General features: G+C 39.7%; 1 protein-coding gene across 2 annotated transcripts in view; it reads right to left on the reverse strand.

Annotated features, from left to right (window-relative positions):
- The window catches only part of FKBP5 (FKBP prolyl isomerase 5), a 111,802-nt gene that overhangs the window by 43,944 nt on the left and 40,763 nt on the right, over positions 1-27,095 (reverse strand). For both annotated transcript variants that reach the window (XM_054556722.2, NM_001131217.1), the window contains 4 exon segments: positions 25,082-25,205; positions 19,439-19,583; positions 2,593-2,735; positions 1,552-1,666 (listed from right to left, as the gene is read on the reverse strand). In XM_054556722.2, the coding sequence (XP_054412697.1) occupies positions 1,552-1,666; positions 2,593-2,735; positions 19,439-19,583; positions 25,082-25,186 (508 nt within the window). In that variant the 5' untranslated portion in view covers positions 25,187-25,205.

Below are 27,095 nucleotides of genomic sequence, written 5' to 3' on the forward strand. Positions count from 1 at the left end.
GTTGAATGATTTGATTTTTGTTCTTAATGGAAGTATTTCTCTGTTTTCTCACAACTCTCTTTTGAAGGATTTCAGCTCACTAATGACACTTCTCAAGCACTTATCCATGCAGAAAGCCTTTACTGAACACCAAATGTGTGTCACACACTGCAGGAAATGCTGAAAACAAAAGGATGAAGAAAGATTCTGGCCCTTAAGCACTAAAAGTATACTGGGAGAAATGGGCAAATACTTATTACAATGTAAAGTGACAAGTAGTATACACAGTGGTATATATAATTTGCTCCGAGAGGGAAGAAGAGTTAGCTATCTCAGTCCTCAGAGCTGCCCCTACTCCCACTTAGCAAATGAAGAAATGGAATAGCTTCAGGTTACTCAATAAACACCAAAGCAGGACTTGAACCTAGGTCTACTGATATGGAATAGAATGAACATTATTATCCAATATTGATCTAAATGATGATCTATTTTTTAATCTTGATGACGGCTGATGAGATGGATTTGAGTCCTAAAGGGGATTATAATCTACTGCTCTGTTTAGTAACTCTGTAACCCTGGGCAATTTATTTAACATCTCTGAATTAACTTTTCTCATCTGGGGACAAGAAATTTTACCTCTTAAGGTTGTGAGAAATAAATTAACAAATACATCAGGCAACTAATATAGTTGTTGGCACACCAGAGAGTCCACAGATTGAGAATTTCTTGTGGATGGAATTACTTTGTATTCATTTTTGAGTTTGTGGAGGCTGGTAGCATGCCTGGCACGTAGATGTTGAATTAATATTTACTACATAAAATTATTAAATAAATGTTGAACCTGAAACTATTTTTTTTTTTTTTGGACAGAATCTTGCTGTTGTCCAGGCCAAAGCGCAATGGCACAATCATGGCTCTCTGCTGTAGCGTTCATCTCCAGAGCTCAAGTGATTCTTCCACCTCAGCCTCCCAAGTAGCTGGGACTACAGGGACGTGCCATCACACTTGACTAATTATCTTGATGCTTATTAGTAGAGATGCGGCCTCACTATGTTGTCCTGGCTGGTCTCGAATTCCTAAGCTCAAGAGATCCTCCTGCCTTGGCCTCCCAAAGTGCTGGAATTACAGGCATGAGCCACTGTGCCCAGCTAAGACTATCTTTGAGATAGATTCAATACTTTTTTTTTAAGACAGAGTCTCGCTTTGTCACCCAGGCTGGAGTGCAGTAGCACCATCTCGGCTCACTGCAACCCCCACCTCCCGGGTTCAAGTGATTCTCATGCCTCAGCCTCCTGAGTAGCTGGGATTACAGGTATGCACCACCATGCCCGGCTAGTTTTTTGTATTTTTAGTAGAGATGGGGTTTCGCCATGCTGGCCAGGCTGGTCTCAAACTCCTGAGCTCAGGCAATCCACCCACCTCGACCTCCCAAAGTGCTGGGATTACAGGTGTGAGTCACTGCGCCCAGCCGATATATTCATTTCTATAAACATTTTTTTTTTAAAGTCTCCATTTCGTCCACATAAATGGCCCAACTTTTAAGGACTAGTTCCCTCTTACTTTAATACTTACTTTCTACTGTTGCTCCTTCGTTTGGATTTGAATATCCCTCTCCTTTCCGTTTGGTTCTCCGGATAATGCCTCCATCTTCAAATAAATCCTCTCCTTTGAAATCAAGGAGCTCAATCTAGAAAGAAAAAAGGAATTCAGCTGAGAAAAGACCAAATAAAGCCAAATTAACATATGTGAAGTCAAGGGCAACCAATTATTTCATTTTACAAAATAAAGCTGTTTTAAAATATATACATTCATCTATGCATCTTAATCGTTTTGGAAAAGTAGCAAAAAAAAAAAAAAACCCCACTATACTTTTCCATACTTGGGAAGAATTTCATGTAATGATAATGTCTAGAACTATATCTTAAGGGACTGCAGTGCAAAGATAGGAAATACTAGGAAAACTACCCTGTGGGCAAAAAGCCAGAGCTACAAGGTGCTGGTGTAGAACTATTTTGTTTGAGGCCACAACTTTCCCATCCTGGGTTTATGGAGTTCCCTTCTCAAAATGTAAGAATAAATCTCATGAATGTGGCCTATGACTGATTAAAGGTGTATTTTACCTAGCTGGGTTGGTTCTTAAAAATCAAGTTTTGCCAAATATATGTAATTCAACACAGGATGAATAATGTTTTATCACCACCAACGGCTTCTAGAGAAGTGAGATCTGTGACATATAAATTTTTATAATATGTAAATACCCTGCAACTTGACATAGGCATATTTCAACATTTATCGCCAACATTTCCATCCTGTACTCTGGTCAATTTGGAGTATGTCACACTCACACCATGGACCAGAATCTTTATTTCTAAGTGTAGTGTCTTTTATTTATTTGGATATGACCTTTTAGTGCTAGAAACAGGTTTCTAAGAAAGCACTGGCACGCGCACCCTTGGGTTTGTGGGAAACAATTCAAGAAGCCATGCTCCAAAATAAGTAAGTTGGATCTGATTCTCTATAGCAAGCTTAGCTCCTTTTCCCACTGCCTGTTGCTTCAAAGCCATTCCTATTGTAGAGCAGATGCTGACAAGGCAACATCACACACATACTTGCCTCAAAAAAGAGAGTTGCATTCGAGGGAATTTTAGGGAGACTGCCAGCCGAGCCATATGCATATTCTGGTTTGCACAGTAAATGGCATATCTCTCCTTTCTTCATGGTAGCCACCCCAATGTCCCATGCCTTGATGACTTGGCCTAAGAGAAAGGAAAAGGTAGTTGAAAGCTATAAGCCCTATTTAAAAAGATTTAACTTTCATAAAACAAAAGTTCAAATTTCCAGTTTTTCATACTACATACTCAGCTAGAAAGTATGGGCTACAAGATGACAGAGTGCTACATACAAATAAATAAAAATTTTTTTTTTTGAAGGCTATCATAAAAGATTCCCTGTCGATCGGCCCAGCACTTTGGGAGGCTGAGGTGGGAGGACTGCTTGAGTCCAGGAGTTTGAGAGCAGCCTGGGCAACACAGCAAGACCTCGTCTCTTAAAAAAAAAAAAAAACAAAACACCCCAAAGAACACAGCTGGGTATGGTGCACACCTGTAGTCCCAGCTACTCCAGAGGCTGTGGTGGGAGGACAGCTTGAGCCTGGGAGCCCCGGAGGTTGAGGCTTCAGTGAATCATGATTATGCCACTGCACTCTAGCCTGGGTGACAGAGTAAGACCCTGTCTCAAAAAGGATTCCCTGCTGAAAGGGATGAAAGTAGTATAAATTCCTAAACTATGCAAAAATTAAGTCTTTGAAAACTGGTAGTAACATTATCCATGAAATATGGCTATGTTGCAACTGTTGCTTAATTTATCATTTCAACTATAATAAGCGCACATTTTCTAGGCAGAGATAGAACAAAAATAGTATTGAAAAATAGAGTTTGTCCTAAGGAAGCTTATAATTTAGTTGGGTAGACAAAAAAACAACAAAACAAGAAGTAACCAGAACAGTATAAATTGCATAAAAGGGTCCATGAAACATATTTCTTCTCAAAATTTAGAATCAGAAAAATGTTCCTTTAAACAAAAACATATGTGTCTTTTTGTCAAACCACAACTACAGAACTTAAAATATTTTATTTTTTGCCTACTTCCAGGAAACTAAGTTAAATTTACTGCTCAATTGTAGAACTATATTAGGCTATATAATTGTAATCTCAATGTTTATAGTGCCTATGATGTGCATCATTATGTTACTGTAAGCAGTATCAAGTCCTTTTGGAAACAACAGAAAATTTAGGCAATTTAAAAGGCTAAATTACATTTTGGTGGGGCATGGTGGCTCACGCCTGTAATCCCAGCACTTTGGGAGGCCAAGGCAGGCGGATCACTTGAGGCCAGGAATTCAAGCCTGGCCAACATGGTGAAACCCCGTCTCTACTAAAAATACAAAAATTAGCCAGGCATGCTAGTGCGTGCCTGTAATCCCAGCTACTTGGGAGGCTGAGGCAGGAGAATCACTTGAACCTGGGAGGCGGAGGTTGCAGTGAGTAGAGATCATGCCACTGCACTCCAGCCTGGGCAACACAGCAAGACTCTGTCTCAAAAAACAAAACAAAACAAAACAAAAGGTTAAATTACAAATGAGGTACTCTGTCAATCAAAAATATTAAGTATCTGGGGGCTGGGCACGTTGGCTCACGCCTGTAATCCCAGCACTTTGGGAGGCCAAGGCGGGCAGATCCCTTGAGCTTAGGAGTTTGAGACCACCCCAGGCAACATGGTGAAACCCCATCTCCACAAAAAAATATATTTAAAAAATGAGCCAGGCATGGTGGTGCTTGCTAGCTACTCAGCAGGCTGAGGAGGGAGGACTGCTTGAGTCCAGGAGGTCGAGGTTGCAGTGAGCTGAGATCATGCCACTGCACTCCAGCCTAGGCAGCAGAGTGGAGACCCTGTCCTGTCTCAAAAAACAAAAACAAAAATGTAAGTATTCAAAGTAGGATCAGATAAGAGATGAACCCCAGAGGAAGTGAATTTGAAGTGAGCTGGTGGTAGGATATTAGGACAAGGGAAACCCTACATAACAGTATGTAAGCAGAGATAGATAAACCATTTGTCATTCATGACTTTAGCTTAATCTTCATTAAATATTACAACTTTTCAAAATGTCAGCTACATTTATTTCAGTTAAAAATATATGTAAGTGGCCAGGAATAGTGGCTCATACCTGTCATCTCAGCATTTTGGAAGGCCAAGCAGGAGCATCCACTTGAGCCCAAGAGTTTTAAGACTGGCCAGGGCAACATAGTGAAACTCCATCTCTACAAAAATTAAAAAAATTAGTGTGGCATGGTGGCATATGCTTGTAGCTCCAGCTACTTTGGAGGTTAAGACGGGAGAATAGCTTGAGCCTACGAGTAAGAGGCTACAGTGAGCAATGATTATGTCACTGCACTCCAGACTAGGTGACAGAGTGAGACCCTGTCTCTTAAAAAAAAAAAAAATCAAGTAATACATGCCTATTATTAAAACACCCATGAAAGAGATGGAAAGTAAAAGCTGAAAGGCCATCTGTCTGCTCCTTATAAGTCACTGTTACGTTTCTTTGGTATCCTACTGTGTGCTGTCACTTTTTAAAAAAATTTAAAATACAAATGACAGCAAACTAGACATTCTGTTCTGAACTACTTTTTCATTTATTATATATCTTCATCCTCTTTCTCCATCAGTAGAAAGGAGGATGTACATTTTAGAGGTCAAAAATGAAGCATACTCTAACTTCAGAATACCTGGATTTGAATACCAAGTTTGCCCTTTACTATCTGTGTAAACTTGTGCAAGTTATTTAATCTCTGTGCTTAGTCTCCTCACCTGCAAAATGTAAATAATAACAGTACTTGCCATATATTAATAGTTGTTTTAAGAATTATTAGATAAGGCCAGGGGGGGTGGCTCACGCCTGTAATCCCAGCACTTTGGGAGGCCGAGGTGGGCGGATCACAAGGTCAGGAGATCGAGATCATCCTGGCTAACACAGTGAAACCCCATCTCCACTAAAAATACAAAAAATTAGCCGGGCGTGGTGGCGGGCGCCTGTAGTCCCAGCTACTCAGGAGGCTGAGGCAGGAGAATGGTGTGAACCCAGGAGGCGGAGCTTACAGTGAGCCGAGATCACGCCACTGCACTCCAGCCTGGGCGAAAGAGCAAGACTCCGTCTCAAAAAATAATAATAATAATAATAATAAAGTATTATTAGATAAAACACATCAAATGCATGGTACGGTGCCCAGCACATAGTATGTATTTGATAAAGTAAAGACATCATCATCATAATAAACGCAAATAGACCTACCTCATTCTTAATGGGTGTATAACACTACAATCTTCTATTGATGCATATATTACCAACAGTAACCTAATGAGACTACTTGTCCACGTATGTTTGCCTACTTTGCATAAGTATATTTGGAGGGTAAATTCCTGGAAGTGCAAAGGTGATATGCATTTTAAATTTGATAGTTATTGCCCAACTGTCTTTACGAAATGGCTTTTTTTTTTTTTTTAAGAGACAGGGTCTTGCTCTGTCACACAGACTGGAGTGCAGTGGTGTGAGTATAGCTTACTGTAGCCTCAAACTCCCAGGCTCAAGCAGTCCTCCCACCTTAGCCTCCCAAGTAGCTGGGACCACAGACATGTACCACCACATTGGGCTAATTTTCTTCTTCTTCTTTTTTTTTTTTTTTTTTTTTTCTGTAGACAGAGTCTCACCATGTTGCCCAGGCTGGTCTTGAACTCCTGGGCTCAAGATAACCTCCTGCCTCTGTTTCCCTAGTAGCTAGGACTACAGGTGAATACCACCATGATTTTCTGTAGATATGGAGTCTTGCTACATTGCCCATGTTGGTCTTGAACTCCTAGCCTCAAGTGATACTCCTGCTTCAGCTTTCCAAAGTGCTGGGATTACAGGTGTGAGCCATTGCATCAGCCCAGTTTTTTTCCTTTTTAAGAGACAGGGTCTTGCTATGTTGCTCAGGCTGGACTCAAACTCCTGGCTCAAGTGATCCTCCCGCCTCAGCTTCTGAGTGGCTGAGACTACAGGCACCTGGCTTCAACTGATTCTTAACAAGAGTTTGAGAAAGAAAAAGTAGCCTCCCCAACATCTGGAAACTGCTTGAACACTTACAGCTGGACCTCAGTGCTGTTTGAAGCTGGCCTAGGGATCATAGGGAGGCCATATTATTCTCCTGTGGGACATAAACAATCTCGCAAAGTATCAACACGAGACAAGGTCACTCTGAGACTGTGTTCAAGTGAGACAAAACAAAAATACTTCAAAATTTTGTCTGGCTGGGCGCGGTGGCTCACGCCTGTAATCCCAGCTACTTGGGAGGCTGAGGCAGGAGAATTGCTTGAACCTGGGAGGTGGAGGTTGCAGTGAGCACCTAGCCCCATTTCAAAAAAGAAAAAAAAAAATTTTTTTTTTGTCTAAGCCCAGAGGAAAAAAACAAGGTCACTGAGCATTTTACAAAATACCAAACATCCCCCTCTCCTGGCTAATATGAGTGACTGCTGCTTCTCTACCAGTTCTAGCTTTGGTCTCACTCTACTCTAGTTGGCCCACGTCCTAATAAGATTTATTAAGATACCCAAACATAAATCACCCCACATCCTAACAGCATCAAATCGAGAAAGCTCTGCTTTCTTAAACTCCCCAAAATCACCTAATACAAGCCCAAGTCCTATAAAATATTCCTTCTAACACTCTTACTGAGATACTCCACAGTTCACATGGTGTGCATCCTCCCTCACAAGTAATGAACCAACGTGTTCAACTATAGGTGTGTTCCTAGTGGTCTGTGGCTGCAGGGCACTGACAAGGCCCACTCACTGACGGGAGCAGTGTGTGGGACCACACCACAGAACAGGAAACCAGTTGTATCACTCGGTATATATGCAAACAGAATGGAGAGCATCAATTAGTCTGGAGTAGGTTAAGCAAGCTTCTACACCACATTTCCTTAGGTTAAATTCCTAGATGTAGAATTACTGGACCAAAAGCGTAAATATTTTCTTCTTTTTGAGACAGTCTCACTTTGTTGCCCAGGCTGGAGTACAGTGGCACGATCTTGGCTCATTGCAACCTCTGCCTCCTGGGTTCAAGCGATTCTCGAGCCTCAGACTCCCAAGTAGCTGGGATTACAGGCACGTGCCACTACGCTTAGGTAATTTTTGTATTTTTTGGTAGAGACAGGGTTTCACCATGTTGGTCAGGCTGGTCTCAAACTCCTGACCTCAAGTGGTCTGCCCACCTTGGCCTACCGAAGTGCTGGGATTACAGGTGTGAGCCACCATGACCAACCCCGAAAGCATAAACATTTTAAAGATTCTTCATCTTCAGGACCTCAGTCATAGGTAACATACACCAAGAATAGGCCGGTGCCGGTGGCTCACGCCTGTAATCCCAGCACTTTGGGAGGCCGAGGCGGGCAGATCACGAGGTCAGAGGATTGAGACCATGCTGGCTAACACGGTGAAACCCCGTCTCTACTAAAAATACAAAAAATTAGCCAGGGGTGGTGATGGGCGCCTGTAGTCCCAGCTACTTGGGAGGCTGAGGCAGGAGAATGGCGTGAACCCGGTAGGCGGAGCTTGCAGTGAGCCGAGATCGCGCCACTGCACTCCAGCCTGGGCGACAGAGCGAGACTCCGTCTCAAAAAAAAAAAAACCCACCAAGAATATATAATGTCAATTTATTCTTTTTTTTTTTTTTTTTGAGACGGAGTCTCGCTTTGTCGCCCAGGCTGGGGTGCAGTGGCACGATCTCTGCTCACCGCAAGCTCCGCCTCCTGGGTTCAACGCCATTCTCCTGCCTCAGCCTCCGGAGTAGCTGGAACTGCAGACGCTAGCCACCACGCCTGGCTAATTTTTTGTATTTTTAGTAGAGACGGAGTTTCATCATGTTAGCCAGGATGGTCTCGATCTCCTGACCTCGTGATCTGCCCGCCTTGGCCTCCCAAAGTGCTGGGATTACAGGCATAAGCCACCGTGCCTGGCCACGTCAATTTATTCTTACACTTGATCTGGACTTCAATTTTACTAGCTTATACACAATTTATCAATTGCAGGAGTCTTATTCCATTTGTAATAAAATATAAAACAAGAATATATATGTATACAAATGTGTAATATAGCTATTACTAAATTTAAATGCTTTTTATACGTATGTAACTATAGGCAGGTGAAAAAGTTTAAAAGCATACACAGCCCAGTATAAAAGCAATGCATTATACTTTTTCTTCCTTCTGTAATGTTAAACTTTTTTCTGGTTTTAAAAAATTATATAACATATTTTAAGATACAACATTTTAATCACTTAACACTTTCATTTATAGTAAAGACTATAGTGACCACTTCAGAGCATTCTGACTACATAATGTTTTCTCCTTGAGTTAAAAAAAAAAAACGCTTAATTGTGGGGAAAAAAAAAAGAATTTACCACCTTAGCTATTTTAAAGTGCACAGTTCACTATTTTTAAGTATATTCACATTGTTGTGCAACCAATCTCCAGAACTTTTTCGTCTTGCAAAACTAAAATTTTATACCCATTAAACATTTCCTCCTTCCCTAATCTTTGGCAACTTCTATTCTACTTTGTTTTTGTGAATTTGACTAGATAGATAACTCATATAAGTGGAATCAGACAGTACTTGTCTTTTTGTCACTGGATTACTTCACTTAGTATAACGCCCTCAAGGTTCGTCCATGTTGTAGCATCTGCCAGAATTTTTCTTTAAAACGTAAATATTCCACTGTACGTTTATATCACATTTTGTTTATCTATTCATCTACTGAAGGACACTTGAGTTGCTTCCACCTTTTGGTTGCTGTTAATAATGCTGCTACAAACATGAGTGTACAAATATCTCTTCAAGACCCTGCTTTCAATTCTGTTGGTTATATGCCCACAAGTAGAATTGCTAAATCAACATGGTAACTCTATTTTTAATTTTTTGAGGAACTTCCATACTGTTTTCCACAGCAGCTGCACTATTTTACATTCCCACCAACAGTGCATAAGGGTTCCAATTTCTCTACATCCTCATCAACACTTCTTGTTTTCTCTTTTTTTAATAGTATCCATTCTAACTGGTATGAGGGTGATACTTCACTGTGGTTTTGACTTGCATTTCCCTAATGATTAGTGATGTTGAACATCTTTTCATATGCTTGTTGTCCATTTTTATATCTTCTTTGGAGAAATTTCAAGCCCTTTGCCCAGTTTTTAAAAAGTTTTTAGAGACAGGGTATCGCTATGTTGCCCAGACTAGTCTTGAACTCCTGGCCTCTAAGTGATCCTCCCACCTAGGTCTCCCAAAATGCTGGGATTACAGGTATGGCCATTGCAACTGGTCCTTTACCCATTTTTAAACTGGGCTATTTTGTTGTTTTTGTTGAGTTATAGGAATTGTTTATGTATTCTGGGTATTAAGCCCTTATCAGATGTAAGATTTGCAAACATTTTTCTCCCATTCCATAGGCTGCCTTTCATTCTGTTACTGTTTGATGCACAAAAGTTTTTAATTTTGATGTATTCTAATTTATGTTTAATTTATGATGTACAGTAATTTATGTTTAATTGTTTTACTTTTGTTGCCTGTACTTTTGATGTCATGCCAAGAAACCACTGCAAAATCCAATGTCTGAAGCCTTTCCTCCATATTCTTTATCTTTTCTTTTTTCTTTTTTTTGAGACATAGTTTCGTTCTTGTTGCCTAGGCTGGAGTGCAATGGTGTGATCTTGGCTCACTGCAACCTCTGCTTCCCGGGTTCAAGCAATTCTCCTGCCTCCGCCTCCCAAGTAGCTAGGATTACAGGCATGCGCCACCATGCCCAGCTAATTTTTTTTTTTTTTTTTTTTTTTTTTAGTAGAGACGGGGTTTCACCATATTGGTCAGGGCTGGTCTTGAATTCCTAACCTCAGCTGATCCATCCACCTCGGCCTCCCAAAGTGCTGGCATTACAGGTGTGAGCCACTGTGCCCAGCCTTCCTCCATATTCTTATGGGAGTTTTATAGGTTTAGGTCTTGCGTTTAGGTCTTTGATCCATTTTGAGTTAATTTTTGCAGATGGTGTAAGATAAGGACCCAATTTCATTCTTTTACATGTGGATATCTAGCTTTTCCAACAACATTTGTTGAAAAGACTGTTCTTTCTCCCACTGAATGGTCTTGGCACCCTTGTTGAAAAATCACTACCTTTTAAATGCACATTTACATTTGAATATGAGCATCTTGAACACACTATAGGATGAAAGCTACACCATATCATACAGAAAAAAATACTTTTTCATATGAGAGTAGAAAAGGAGAACAAGAAAGGTAAATATTTTAACTGTAAAAGATTTCCTTTCAAAATATAAAAGTTGACAAACACTTAAGGTTAATCACTAATAAGCTTCAGGTAATAAAAATGCATCTGATTCATTCCTGCTTCACCTTCCTTGAGGGATTCCTAGGACTTAGTACCAATTTCTGATCTCTATTTTAACTACTTGCATATTCTGCTAATTTTTATGTTAAAAATAAGAAAAACCTCATATAATAGATAATACAGACATCCTTTCTTCTTTTTATACTAAATAAAGCAAATTATTTTTCCTGTATACTTTTTCCTCATATATTTTAGGTTTTTTGTTTTTTGTTTTTTTGAGACGGAGTCTCGCTCTGTCGCCCAGGCTGGAGTGCAATGGCACAATCTCGGCTTACTGCAAACTCCACCTCCAGGGCTCAAGTGATTCTCTTGCCTCAGCCTCCCCAGTAGCTGGGATTACAGGCATGTGCCACCACACCGGCTAATTTTTGTATTTGTAGTAGAGGCAGGGTTTCACTATGTTGGCCAGGCTGGTCTTGAACTTCTAAACCCAGGTGATCTGCCCGCCTCGGCCTCCCAAAGTGCCGGGATTACAGGCATAAGCCACCATGCCTGACCTAGTTTTACTTTAAAATAGCTATAAAAGGGCTCTAATAATCATCCCTACTCCCTATGAATAGTAACTAATCATGAATTAAACAAATTAATTTATGTATTTTGTTTTGAATCAGCGTCTCGCTCTGTTACCCACGCTGGAGTGAAGGTGTGTGATCATAGCTCACTGCAGCCTTGACCTCCTGGGCTCCAGTGATCCTCCCATCTCAGCCTCCTGAGGAAGCTGGGACTATAGGCGTGCACCACCACGCCTGGCTAATTTTTGTATTTTTTGTAGAGATGGGGTTTCACCATGTTGTCCAGGCTGGTCTTGAACCCTTAGGTTCAACTGATCCTCCTGCCTTGGCCTCCCAAACTGCTGAGATTACAGTAATTTATGTTTAAGACTCTTTTAAAGTGTTCATATCTTATGCTACATTGTATTTTTGTCATTTCTGTAACTACTAAGAGAACTAATCACAGGATAATCTCTCCCCACCTTCATGGCTTATAATTAACAAAAAACAAAAGACAAAAAACAGGGAAAGAAAACAGATATGGTAGCATTATCTGTCCTGGGACAACCTTAAGGAGCAACTCTGCCAGACTAAATTGTTACATACTTGAAGGCAGGGGTCATGTTTTAACTACTCTTTGCAAAGAACTATAGCACCACAACATTGTACTCAAAAAAAGAACAAAGGCATGATGTAATATCGAATTTAAATGGAGTGAGAAATTTGCTCAGTTTTCCACAGCCTAAATCAGCTCCTCCCTGATACCCACCCAGCAGTGGAAATTGGAAGCATTCCTCCTCTATCGCAAAGTACCAGGAAAAACCAAAGTAAGTACTTTCTTAAAGTTTGCTGCCTTTCTGGCTCACACTTTTGGGGACAATTAGAAAAATTAAATATTTTAGCCTAAAAGCTTTCCTTACAAATCTCCTGAATGCTCCTGAACTGCATATAAAAAAAAGTAAACAGATATTAAGAACATATTGGCTGAGTGCAGTGACTCATGCTTGTAATCCCAGCACTCTGGGAGGCTGAGGCAGGAGGATCACTGAAGCCTAGGAGTTCAATGCTGTAGTGAGTTATGATGGCGCCATTGCATTCCAGCCCCGATAACAGAGCAAGTCTCTGGAGAGAAAGAGAGAGAGAACGAGGGAGGAGGAAGAAAGAGAGAGAGAGAGAGAGAGCACGCGAGCGAACACAAGCTTTTGATAAACCTTACTAACTATGACATATCATTACTGGTAAGAAATGTCTACTGTGGCTGGGTGCAGTGGCTTACCCCTGTAATACCAGCACTTTGGGAGGCCAAGGCAGGCGGATCACGAGGTCAGGAGATTGAGACCATCCTGGCCAACGTGGTGAAATCCCGTCTCTACTAAAAATATAAAAATTAGCCTAGCATGGTGGTGCACGCCTGTAATCCCAGCTACTCAGGAGGCTGAGGCAGGAGAATCATTTGAACCCGTGAGGCAGAGGTTGCAGTGAGCCGAGATTGTGCCACTGCACTCCAGCCTGAGCGAGAGCGAGACTCCATCTCAAAAAAAAAAAGAGAAATTTCTACTGTATATCAGGCACGCGATAAATACTGCTAACCAGGACCTACTTCATTTCTGTACCGGTTTGGGCTATGTTTTAAACCTTAAGATCTAACACAACTTAAGAAAGACTACCTGGATTTGAATCCTGGCTCTGCCACTTACTGTATAGCCTTGGGCAATTTACTAAGCTTCTCTGTACCTTAGTCTGTAATACAGTAAACAAAAAATCACATCAAACCAAAAATGGTTAATAACAGTAGGTAACCAAACCATAAAAGAAAAAACTGATAAAGCTGACTTCATCAGAAGTAAAAACTTACTTTTCCAAAGACCAATTAAGAAAATAAAAAGGCAAGATAGACTGGGAGACCGTATTTGCCAAAGTGCTTGTCCTTTTAAGTACAACTCAGTAAGACAAACAACTTATGTTTTAAAATGGGCAGAAGATCTGAACAGACACTTTACAAAAGAAAACATACAAATGCCCACTAGGCACAAGAAGAGAGACCCTCAATCATCACTAATCATCAGGGAAATGCAAACAAAAACCAAGGTGAGATACTACTTCATACTTACTAGAATGGCTAAAGTTAAAAAGATCGACAATACTAAGTGTTAGTAAGGATATGAAAAACTGAATAGGTCCAAATTGCAAACAACCAAATGTCCTATTTTTGAATGGGTGAACAAACTGTGGCATTCCCAAATTGTGGAATACTTCTCAGGAATTCAACATGCATGAATCCCAAAGTCATTATGTTAAGTGAAAGAAGTCAAACACCAAAGATAATACAAGATTCTATTTATACGAAATTCTACAAAAGGCAAAATTATAGTAACAGAAACAAAGTTAGTGACTGCCTGGGGCTCAGGGTCCAGGAAGGAAAGTGACTGCAAAAGGACATAAAAATACTTTTTAGGGTAAAGAAATTGTTTTATATTTTGATTGTGGTGGTAGTTACAGAAATATTATCAAAATTCATCAAACTATATACTTAAAAGGGTAAACTTTATTATACGTAAATAATACCTCAATAAAAAAAACCATGCAAAGTGGCTTCAACACAAATGTTAATATGATTGTCACCTAAATTATACTAATTGTACAAAGAATCCAAAAAATAGTAAGATTGAAGCCAGGTGCGGTGGCTCACACCTGTAATCCCACCACTTTGGGAGGCCGAGGTGGGTGGATCACGAGGTCAGGAGATCAAGACCATCCTGGCCAACATGGTGAAACCCCATCTCTACTAAAAATACAAAAATTAGCCAGGCGTGGTGGTATGCACCTGTAGTCCCAGCTACTCGGGAGGCTGAGGCAAGAGAATCACTTGAACCTGGGAGGCAGAGGTTGCAGTGAGCGGAGATCACGCCACTGCACTCCAGCCTGGGCAACAAAGCGAGACTCTGTCTCAAAAAAAAAAAAAAAAAACCAGGGTAGAAATAATTCTTTCATCCTCCAAATCTATTGCCCTCTTCCATTTTAGTGAAAATATATTTGCTGGGGGGAGGAGGGTAAAAGAACAGAACCCCTATTATAGAAGTATGTATGAAAATCCTCATTCTTAATTCAGCTTCTTTTTAAATGGGCTATGACCAGTTCTAATAATTCACAACCTCTAATATTTAGTTAAGAAAACCTAGTTAGAGAAATCATCACCTCTTCACTCTAATTTCTGTAACATATTCCACAGTAGTAATAATCAGTTCCCTTAGATTGATTCTGTCTTTCCCAACTTCCTGGGGCTAAGCAAGACGGTTCAGCATTGTTTCAAAGGTTTGCATGCATGCATAGTCAACAGATGAAGTCAGGACCCAAGATGTTATAACACAGCTTTTACCATTCCATTATGAAACCAGTCAATAATCCTAACACTGCCACAATAATAATCAACATCTGAGTGCTTACCATTTGTTAGGCTGAATGCTAGGCGATGGTGTACATTATCTTAATCCTCAACATAATAATATATACTTATATAATCATATATAATATATGTAGTATATATGATTATCATAACCTTAGATGAAGAAAGTAAAGAACAGAGTTTAAAAGATGGTACGGCTGGCCAGGCGCGGTAGCTCACGCCTGTAATCCCAGCACGTTGGGAGGCCAAAACGGGTGGATCACCTGAGGTCAGGAGTTCAAAACCAGCCTGGCCAACATGGCAAAACTCCGTCTCTACTAAAAATACAAAATTAGCCAGGTGTGGTGGCACGTGCCTGTAATCCCAGCTATTTGGGAGGCTGGGGCAGGAGAATTGCTTGAACCTGGGAGGCGGAGGTCACAGTGACCTGAGATCGTGCCATTGCACTCCAGCTTGGGCAACAAGAGTAAAACTCCGTCTCAAAAAGAAAAGAAAAAAAGATGGTAGGATAAAAGCAACAGACATACACAAAGCAAAAGACATATACAAAGCAAGTGTAGGTATAGCTTGAATTTGTTTACATATTTGATGATATGTTTATCTTTTCAATGGGATTTTTACAGATAGGCTCTTATAGTTCTATGTTAAATACTGAAGTCATACTAGAATCCCCAAATTAGGATGACTTTCCATTGAAATATTTCTATTTATTCCCTTGGGAGAGGTACAATATAAGGGATCAATGGAGTTCAATGAATAATATTTATGCTACTGTCCATTTATATTATTTTCTTCATTTTGATAAACTACCTACTGCTATAAAATATAAGTATAAAACTATGTCCAGGCGCAGTGGCTCACGCCTGTAATCCCAGCACTTTGGGAGGATAAGGCAGGTGGATCACCTGAGTTCAAGAGTTCGAGACCACCCTGGGCAACATGGTGAAACCCTGTCTCTACTAAAACACAAAAAATTAGGCAAGCGTGGTGGTGCGTGCCTGTAGTCCCAGATATTGGGGAGGCTGAGGCACGAGAATCACTTGAGCCCCAGAGGCAGATGTTGCAGTGAGCCAAGATCACGCCACTGCACTTCAGCTTGGGCTACAGAGTGAGATTCCATCTCAAAAAAAAAAAAAAAAAGGAAAAAAACCCCCACAAAACTATAAACTGCTTAACCAATGTTTCTTGTTTTGTAGGCAACTAAATACATTATGTTATAGATGTTTTACCGGAGGTATATTGCTCTATCCTAGTATTTCCAATTACCATCTTAAGCAGGCCTCTAAGGGTCTCTTTGTGTTGGTATTAGTCTTTTATGGTTTTTGTTCCCGCAAAATTCTTTACAGAAGGAACAAGAATGGAATCACATAGGCTCTCTACAGACTTCTTTTTACAGAAGCAGGTAAGATTAAGTGGCTTACTCATGTTAACATACCACAAGGAACAGGGAAGACAGGAACCCTGGCTTCCTAACGCCCAGCTGGAAGCTTTTCCCATGAAACTGCACTGACTCTAGACAGGTGTGTCAGAGGTACAAAGTCAACTGAAAGTTGCCTCTTTTTTTCTCCCAACTTGTATTTAAAAAAAAAAACTCAGAAAATCTTCTCACTCTGCTTAAAATTCCAGGAAACTCATTCACCATAGTGTTTTACTGAGAAAATCTCAGTAGAGAAGATAGCAGTATAAATTCTCAACAATTCTTAATTCTGCTCACCAAGATAATTGCTAAAAGGATCTGTTATCTTAACTCTCAACTTCTTTAAGACAGGAATTCTAAGGATAGAGTAAGGATTTAGCAGGTGGCAGGAACAAGGGGGTCTGACAAGGTCACTCACTCTTAGGTCACCTAAATAATGATGCCACACCCATTCTGGCAGCCCTGGAGGTTCATATCCCTAAATCAACAACAACAAAATTCTAAAATAACTGTCATAATTATCTGCCACAAGACTGTATTTTATTTTTACTGCTATCTTATTCAAACAAAAAATTAATATCTCATGAGCCATTAACCTACTAAAGACCCAAAGGAGAAGGGAGCAGGGGCATGGCCAGAACTGGAGCTTGGAAAGAGCACAACTGGACGGGAAGCAGAATTCACCAGGCACACAAATGATACAGGAAGCAGGGAAGGCTGAGTGGCAAGAGACAGAAAGTAACTCCTCAGTTCCTGCTTACTATATTTCCTTTCCAAATCCATGCTTAGCTAGCAATTCAACTAGATACAGAGCTGAAGGACAAGGGAATGAAGTCCACACATAGCCATGGTGGTGAATAGGGGGAATACTTCTTTTTTCCCTCATCTAGGAACAAACTACAGTTGCTTGTCTGTGGCAGACAAGAATAAAAGACGTAACTCAGCCACCAACTTCCAATAAGCCACATGTTCTACAAAGTTTAATTTGATGTATGGGCTATTATTCCTACAAGATTAAAAAAGAATATTAAATGAACTAAAGACATTTAACAGCATTCGAGGCCAGGCGTGGTGGCTCATGCCTATAATCCTAGCACTTTGGGAGGCTGAGGCGGGCAGATCGCTTGAGCCCAGGAGTTCAAGACTAGCCTGGGCAACATGGTGAAACCCTGTTTCTAAAAAAAAAAAAAAAAAAAAAAAAAAAAAAAAATTAGGCTGGGCACGGTGGCTCATGCCTGTAATCCCAGGTGTTTTGGGGGGCTGAGGTGGGCGGATCACTTGAGGTCAAGAGTTCACGGCCAGCCTGGCCAACATGGCAAAGCCCCATCTCTACAAAAAACACGAAAATTAGCCAGGCATGGTAGTGCATGCCTGTAGTCCCAGCTACTTGGGGGGCTTAGGCAAGACAATCTCGCTTGAACCTGGGAAGTAGAGGCTGCAGTGGGCCGAGATGGTGCTACTACACTCCAGCCTGGGCGACAGAGCGAGCCAGACATGGTGGCATGCACCTGTATTTCCAGCTATTTGCGGGGCTGAGGTGGGAGGATCACTTGAGCCTGAGAGGTCGAGGCTACAGTGAGCCGGCCCGGGTGACAGATCGAGACCCTGTCTCAAAAAAAAAAAAAAAGTCATTTGAAAATAAATTAGTAAAAATCATACTTAATACTTGAAAATAGTAGTTCTCAACCTTTTTTCCTCAGGACCCCTTAACATCTTAAAAATTGAGGACTCCAAAGAACTTTTGTTTATTTGACATATCTACTGATATTTAGTAAAAAAGTAGTTATTTAATAATTCATTTTAGAATAACCCCATGTTAATATAAGTAATTTAATTTTGCACAAAGTATTTTTATATTTTGTATTTTCTAAAACAAAAAAAAAATTAGTGAGACGAGTGTCATTGTTTTAGAATGTTATACATGTAGAAATGTGTTTGACTTGTAATACGAGACAACCAGATTCTCATATCTATTTCTGCATTCATCTGTTCCAATTTTGGTTGAAGTACATGGACAAAAAAATCCAAACCCACAAAGATAGATAGTTGAAAAGGGTAGGAGCCCTTTAACAACCTTTTAGATAATTGTGAATATAATTATCTGATACTATATCAAAACTGTACAAGTTGTAAGATTCATAAAAGTCAATTACAATGTGGAAACTGAAAGTGTATCAGTGAACTTTTCACACTGTTACATTAAAATCTGTTGGTCTAACTTTGAATGAATTGTTTATTTACACATGATCTTGTAACATCTTGCATTGGTCACTGAGAAAATATTCGTTCTTAGTTATACAGATCTTCCAAATGTGGACACATTTCATTGTATATATACCCACCAATCTCATCAGAAAAGTCTTCGGAAGCTGTCAAGCCCACAGTGGCAAATAAGCCCACAGTGGCAAATAAGAGTTCTCCTAAACTATAATTTTTACTTGAAAACTTAATGGCAAAAAACATTGTCAGTTGTTTTTCCTTGAAGTGAAAGACTTACTCCATTCATTCTCAGAAAAACACCTGCCAAATACTGAATCAAGTCTGCATAATCAGATTTGCCCTTCCAAGTAAAAATGGTATTTCATGAAATAAATGCAGTTAGTTCAGATCTCAACTAAAACAAGAACACAAGTACTTTTCCTTGAGACAACCATCATACTTTGGGGTACAGAAGTGCTCAATACTTGCTTCCCTTTCTGTCACAGAATATCAAAGTGATGTGAAACTCAAGGATTGGGTTTTAATGAAACTAATAATTTTTACTGCTTTATCAGGATTCTTACATGAAACTAGCTTTTTCCCTTATGTAAATAGTGAAGGAGTGGCAGTGGAAAATACCATGACTACTGGAACAGCTGGTTACCACTGCCTTGATTTGTGTTAAGGAACCAGCAGTTTTTTACCACTGCAGCTTTTGTACCATTAGTGCAAATGTCAATACAGTAAAAAGGCAAATAATATCTTAGTATTGTTATGAAAATAAATGACATTTGGGACACCCTAAAAAGATCTCAGGGAGTCCTAGGGATTCTCAGACCATTCTTTGAGTACTACTACTCTAAAATATCTTTACTTTTAGAAGGGATAGAATCCTCTGCTCCTATATATTACAAATAGTAATAAAGCTTAGTAAAACACAACTCAAAACAATACCCTCTTACCTTTGCCAAGACTAAAGACAAATGGTTCATTTCTATCATGACTGGAATCAAACTTCTTTCCATTTGACAATTTTCCTTTGTAATGGACATAAACTTTGTCTCCAATCATCGGCGTTTCCTCACCATTCCCCACTCTTTTGACAATCTAGAAAAGACAAACATTAAGAAAAAGGAGGTGAAACTTTTTACTTGTAATCAGAGAATAAAAAGGTCACACAGTCCATCCCAAGACATCCAGGCAGATATGCAAATATACTATTATCCATTCTTTCTAATGCCTCCCTTCATTCCTCACAATAACTCATTGTTAGAAAACTGTCCTTTACCAACCTTTTATGTTATATCTACTTTTATTGCTAATCACAGTATTTATGCCTTCAAAGAATTAACCAATAAATCCTGTTCATTGGTTTAATGCCCTATATTTTGACACTAAACTCTCTCTTTTTTTTTTTGAGACGGAGTCTCGCCCTGTCGCCCAGGCTGGAGTGCAATGGCGCGATCTTGGCTCACTGCAACCTCTGCCTCCCAGGTTCAAGCAATTCTCCTGCCTCAGCCTCCCGAGTAGCTGGGATTACAGGCACGCGCCTCCATGCTCAGCTAATTTTTGTATTTTTAGTAGAGATGGGGTTTCACCACGTTGGCCAGGCTGGTCTTGAACTCCTGACTTCGTGATCCACCCGCCTCAGCCTCCCAAAGTGCTGGGATTACAAGCATGAGCCACCGCGCCCAACACTAAACTCTCTAACACAGACTTGTGAGCTAGTCCATATACACACTGACTTAGACCAGAAAGAATGGTGGACTTTTAAAAATATTCAAAAAGAAGCTTAAGCAAAGCTTCAAAGGTTTAATTTTATTTCCCTCCTTTGCTAAAAACATTAGCTTCTGACTAGATTCTGCTTGTTTATTTTCAGAAAGCCCAATTTCCTGGTAAAACAGGTTACATTTCCTATTATTTGAAACATAGTCTATCTGTAAAAAACATGAGTATCATTGCACTGCTTGATATGATACTGAATAACTTGTTTTCTAGTAAAGTATTTAGCTATTGTAAAATCCAGTGAATTTATTTTGTTCTTGGCAGAGCAAGCTGCTAATGTAGTTGGTCAGTTCTGGGAAAAGAAAATCAAATCCAGGTGTGTGATGGTGTAATTTGTTAATCATCTATGCCAAATTAATCATTTTTGGTAGATAACAGAGGATGGTAGCTAACATCTGATGAACATCTTTTTGGGGAAGGAGTTTGCTTTGAGTTTTATTTAAATAATTCGATTATTTGCTCCTAAATTCTTTTTTTACAAGTATACCCTCCGCCTAACATAAATATCACATAAACACTGTGAACTTAAATTCCACAGCTTTCTTAACTCAAACGCCCAAACATCTTTATTTTATTTTTTGAGACAGGGTCTTGATCTTTCCCCCAGGCTAGAGTGCATGCGGTGGCACAATCATAGCTCACTGTAGCCTCTATCACCCAGCTCAAGTGATCATCCCACCTCAGCCTCCTAAGTAGCAGAGACTACAGGCACACGCCACCATGCCTGGCTAATTTTTTTATTTTTAGTAGAGATGAGATCTTGCTACGTTGCCCAGGCTGGTTTGGAACTCCTGAGTTCAAGTGATTCTCCCACCCCAGCCTCCTAAAGTGCTGGGATTACAGGTATGAGCTACTGCACCCAGCCCCAAATATTCTTTAAAGGCAAAGAAACATTACTGCCCTTCTAAGACGTCAAAAGAAAAAAATAGTTTCAAAACATTAATCTAAAAGATATTACACAATATTCTACAAGTGCTCATGTTCATGAACTGCATGTGGTATTTAGGAGGCTATGCTCAACTGTAAGCCTCACGTGGAAGGAATCTGCATTTCTAGGACTATAAACAGTAACTGGGCATTTGGGATGAATGGCTACCAGAGTCAGAGAGCCATCCACACCAGCAAGTGGTACTATGGTATCACTTCAGGCTTCCCTAGCAAGATGAATTTATGCCTAAATCTAGAGTTGCCTTAAGAACACAATCTAGGTTCTATTCGTTTTTAAAATATAAATCCAACTTTTATCTTCCTCAGATAGTTACTGAATTTCCAAGCCAGCATTGGTTCTTTTTTTTAAAATACGTAATAATAAGATAGATTACTATAGGACAGGCACTATGCTAAGTGCCTCACCTAACCCTAATAACTCTATGAGGTTGATGGCATTATTATTCTAATTTTACAAACAGGAAATCAATCACGGAGAGGTTAACTCAATTGCCCTAGCTTGCACAGTTACTAGACCTATTTAAATCTTAACCAAAAGCCTCATGGTGAAATCCGAGGCTCTAGACAATGACAAATGATATAATTTAAAGGGCTTCAAATCTCAAATGTTTCTTAATAAGCCTAAAAATCTTGCAATTAGATTTACTCCCTAGAACAAAACAGGGTCTGAGGCAAGTTGGGGATCATGTTCTCTGGGCGTGGGCACTCTGAAAAGATGAAAGGGTAAGTCGTAAACAGAGGCAGGGAGATGCTGAGGACAGCCTGCAAAGTCTCCACTGTCTCTAGAAGCTTCCTGGAATTTAGGATGAGTAACTATAGCTACAAGGTTGAGAAGCCTTCTAAAAGAAGACAATAGAATGTAAATCTATAGCATAAAGCCCTTATTCTATAGCTGCAAGTCTCCAAAATTTGACTTAGCACATAACAGCAATTCATATATATTCAGAAGAGATCCAGGCACAGAAGGCTTTCACATAAGCAAAGTTATACAAAACAAAAATTCTTACTTGCTACTGCTGGCACAAGAGATATTAAAACTCAGCATCCTGGTAATATTCAGAATGCATCAGATAATCTTTTCAGGAAAAACAAAACTTATATGTGTTAACAATGGTGTAGGATAAATAACTATTTAATGTGACTAAAGCCACTTAACCTTTCTGAGATTCAGTTTATTCACTTATAAGATGGAAGAATCAAGAGATGCTCTGATTGTCTCACCACATTGTTGTAAGAAACAAAACAAAAGAAATGCATGTGAAAATGATTAACTATAGAGTGAAGAAACACACACAGTCATGCATTGCTTAAGGACAGGGATATGTTCTGAGAAATGTGTTCTTAGGTGATTTCATCCTTATGTGAACATCGCAAAGTGTACTTACACAAACCTAGATGGCCTGGCCTACTTGTACACACCCACGTTAGGTGGTTTGGCCTACTGCTCCAAGGCTACAAACATGTACATTGTGTTACTGCACTGAATACTGCAGGCAATTGTAAAACAGTGGTATTTGTGTATCTAAACATATCTCAACATAGAAAAAGGTACAGTAATAAAAGGTATACAAGAAAAAAATTGTACACCTATACAGAACACTTACCATGAATGGAACTTGCAGGACTGGAAGTTGTTCTGGATGAGTCAGCAAGTGAGAAGTGAGTGAACGTGAAGGCCTAGGATATTACCATACACTATCGTAGACTTTATAAACACTGGACACCTAGACTACATTTATTTAAAATTTTCTTTCTTTAATAATAAATCAATCTTAGCTTACTGTAACATTTTTACTGTGTAAACTTGATTTTTTTTAGCTTTGACTCTTGTAATGACACTTAGAACACAAACACTGTACAGCTGTACAAAAATATTTTCTTTCTTTATATCCTTATTCTATAAGCATTTTTCTATTTTTTAAATTTTTTCTTTTATTTTTTAAACTTTTTTTTGTTTAAAACTAAGACACAAACACATACATAAACCTAGGCCTACAGAGGGTCAGGATCATCAATATCATTGTCTTCCACCTCCACATCTTGTCCCACTGGAAGGTCTTCAGGAGAATAACATGCATGGAGCTGCTGTCTCCTATAGTAACAATGCCTTCTTCTTGAATACCTCCTGAAGGACCTGCCCAAGGCTGCTTTTTGTTTGTTCATTTGTTTTTGAGACAGAATCTCACTCTCTCACCCAGGCTAGAATGCAGTGGTATGATCATAGTTCACTGCAGCTTGGAACTCCCAGGCTTACATGATCCTCCTGCCTCAGTCTCTTGAGTAGTAGAGACTACAGGTACATGCCACTATGCTTGGCTAATTTTTTTAAATTTTTTTCTACAGATAGGGGTCTTACTATGTTGCCCAGGCTGGTCTTGAACTCCTGGCCTCAAGTGATCCTCTTGCCTTGGCCTCCCAGTGTGCTGGGATTACAGGCATGAGCCACCACACTCAGCCAAGGGTGTTTTACAGTTAACTTTTTAAAAAATAAGTAGAAGCACACTCTAAAATAATGATAGAAAGTATAGTAAACACATAAACCAGTAATATAAACATTTATTATCAAGTATTATGTACTATACATAACTGTGACTACAGTGCAGTAGGTTTGTTTACACCCACATCACCACAAACACATAATACTACCCATGTTACAACAGCTATGACACCACTAGGCCATAGGAACTTTTCAGCCCCATTATAATCTTATGGGACCACCGCTGAAGGTGCAGTCTGTCAGTGACTGAAATGTCATTATATGGTGAATGACTGTATAGTGCTTTAATAAGTAGGAAAGCTAATTCAAAAGTAAGATATATTTTCTGAGGAAATCTCAAAAGATATCTTCACTGTACACAGGAACAATATTTATATATAAAAATAAACCCCTCTGGGCTGGGCACGGTGGCTCACACCTGTAATCCCAACACTTTGGGAGGCCAAGGCAGGCGGATCACCTGAGGTCAGGAGTTCAAGACCAGCCTGGCCAACATGGTGAAACCCTGTCTCTACAAAAATTAGCCAGGCATGGTAGCAGGCACCTGTAATCTCAGCTACTCGGGAGGCTGAGGCAGGAGAACTGCTTGAACCCAGGAGGCGGAGGTTGCAGTGAGCCGAGATCACGCCACTGCACTCCAGCCCAGGCGACAGAGGGAGACTCTGTCTCAAAATAAAATAAAATAAAATAAAACCCCTTTGAATTTTTCAAGTTAGCTTTCCTTTCCTTAAAAAGTCTTTAAAATTGTCATTAGCTAGCTTTAGTGTACTAAAAGGATACATTAAAATAGTAACCTATTTGTATACTCTGAGAATAGGGAAACATAGCCCTTTAGAGTGAGATACAACTTGGACCTGAACCCCAGGTAAATCTGCATTACTAAGATATATGATATTAGGCAAGTTAATTTACCTAGCCCAGTCTCAATTTCAACATCTATAATCTGGGATTAAAAATTAAAATCTCTAGCTGGGCACAGTGGCTCGTGCCTATAATCCCAGCTACTCAGAAGGCTGAGGTGGGAGGATCACTTGAGGCCAGGATTTCAAGACTTGCCTGACCAACATAATGAGATGCCCTCTCTCAAAAATTTAATTAATTAATTTAAAAAGAAAATCCCAGCTACTCAGGAAGCTGAGATGGGAAGATCACTTGAACCCAGGAGCTCAAGACCAGCCTGGGCAACATAACGAGACTCAACTCTTAAAAAAAACCTTGAAATTATGAAGACAAAATGAGAATCTAGCTCTAGTGTCTGGCACTTAGTAACCCTCAATAAACATTATCCACCCCAGCCCCCCTCAGAAAGAGATGTTATAAACAATCTTTCCAGATAGCAGGTTTCCTTGTATGTCACTCAGCTTTGTGGCCTCACCTTTAATACTCCCCTGTCTTTTTTGGAGGTAATATCCTCTCCCTGCTCAGCAACAGTGGCTGTGGGGCTTTCTCCATTGTTCTTGGCACCTTCATCAGTAGTCATTGTCTTTTAAGTAGAGAACCTGGTAAGAAGAAAAATATTTTAGCTGGGAAAAATATCACTTCTTTATGAATCTTGAATGCCCCTGGGAACTGAGCTCTACCTAACCTAAGATTTACTTAGGGCCAATAAGCTTAGATACTGAAAACGAAAACAAAGGCATTTGCTATGAGCACGTATTGATGTCATCAGGCATGTAAATAAAACATCATCCAATTCTTCAATTTCCCATCTAGCTCTGGTCTCAAAACAGAGAACAGTACAAGTCAAGTTGGGTAGTGATTACATTCCTTAACATAACATGGTGAAAAGCAGTCCCTTCACAACTTTGAAAACATCCTTTTTCTATAGCCATACTCTTGACAGAGGGTTAAGACCTTATCAGTTCTTAATAAAAGAACTGACAATATATCAATCACAGTGAGACACAGAACAGGCTTTAGAATCTGACAGACCCAAGTCTGGGTCCTAGCTGCAGCTCCTGACATTTCCAATTTCCTTGATCTTGCTGAGCCTTCGTTTTTCATCTGCAAAATGGACACAGTACACTATTCATAGTTACAGTGAGGCAGCAATGAGATAACATTTCTTAAAAGATTAGCATAGATTGGTACCTTAAACATGTTTAACCATTTATCATCATTATTGGGCCTTCTGTAGGGTCAGTTTTCATCTCCTGCCCAAAATACCTACAGAATGTTCTTCCATGTGACATTCAAGGCCCTTCACAATCTGGCCCTAATCTATCTTTGAGTTCTAGCTGCCATTATTTTATTTTACTTTCTTTCATGCAGCTCATGCTCCAGCCAAACTAGGCCAATTCCACCTCTACAACAAACCCAGTGCTTTCCCATAGTCATTCTTCTGGTCACTCCCTTTCTTGTTTCCAAAACATCCACCTCTCTCAAACGCTACTTCTGTCATACCAACCTTGACCCTCTATTTGTAGGCCATTTTGCCCTTTTATGTACTTCCTTAGCTCTTCTCTCGATTTGCTGTCTGTAAGAGATTTCTAAGACTATGCGCCTGTTAGGTTTAAAAGATCTTTCAGAGCAAGGTCCACGCTTTGTTCATATTTAGATTCCCTAGAATGCCTCTACCTTTGAGAATGGTAAGACAAAAAGTGCAAGGAATTTGTAATGAAATTTGGGGGGTTCTTCCTCTGCTCCTTACAAGCTGTTTGATGTTGGTTACCTTAACTTCTCTAAGACTTTTTTCCTTACCTATGTAATTAGAATAAAAATATCTGTTTTCACAGATAATCTTCTGGATGAAGTGGTATAATGTGTATTTCTAAGGTATACTATTCAAATGTTAGCTCTTATTGTTATTGGTGGTCACCTGACAGACATTTTTTCATGTAAGGCAAGCCAATGTAACCAACAGGCTAATCATAGGCTAAACAAAACACACCTAACCACTGCCATGATGAATTCCACACTGCTCCCTGTTTGGGCAGGGAAAATCAAGAAGGAATCACTCCTACAGCTATTACACATTAGGCTAATAACAAACTTAAGGCCCCCTAAACTCATCTCCTGAGCCTTCTTGTCTACAAAGAGTCTTTCTGCACTTGCAGAAAATGTCTTATTGATAAAACTATAATTAGACAACTAAAACATATATTGTAGTGTTTTAACTCATTTCCAAATGACCACTATTCAGTTCAATAAAGACACAAATCCAATTGTTGTGCCCTAAAATCTTCAAATGAGAACACCAAAAACCAGGGGCTAAGTCTCTCTGCTTTAGTTTCTAGTACACTTTATACCAAACATAAAAGATCCAAATGTTTGGCTCAGGATAAGCGAAAGGCCAGAACAATCGTTCTCAAACAAACAACAAAAATTATGTACCTAGGTCTACATGAGGCAAGCTAGATAATCAGGAAAATCAGAAGAATGGATTGGTT

The sequence above is a fragment of the Pongo abelii genome, chromosome 5 (assembly GCF_028885655.2).
Source record: "Pongo abelii isolate AG06213 chromosome 5, NHGRI_mPonAbe1-v2.0_pri, whole genome shotgun sequence".
Classification (NCBI taxonomy): domain Eukaryota; kingdom Metazoa; phylum Chordata; class Mammalia; order Primates; family Hominidae; genus Pongo; species Pongo abelii.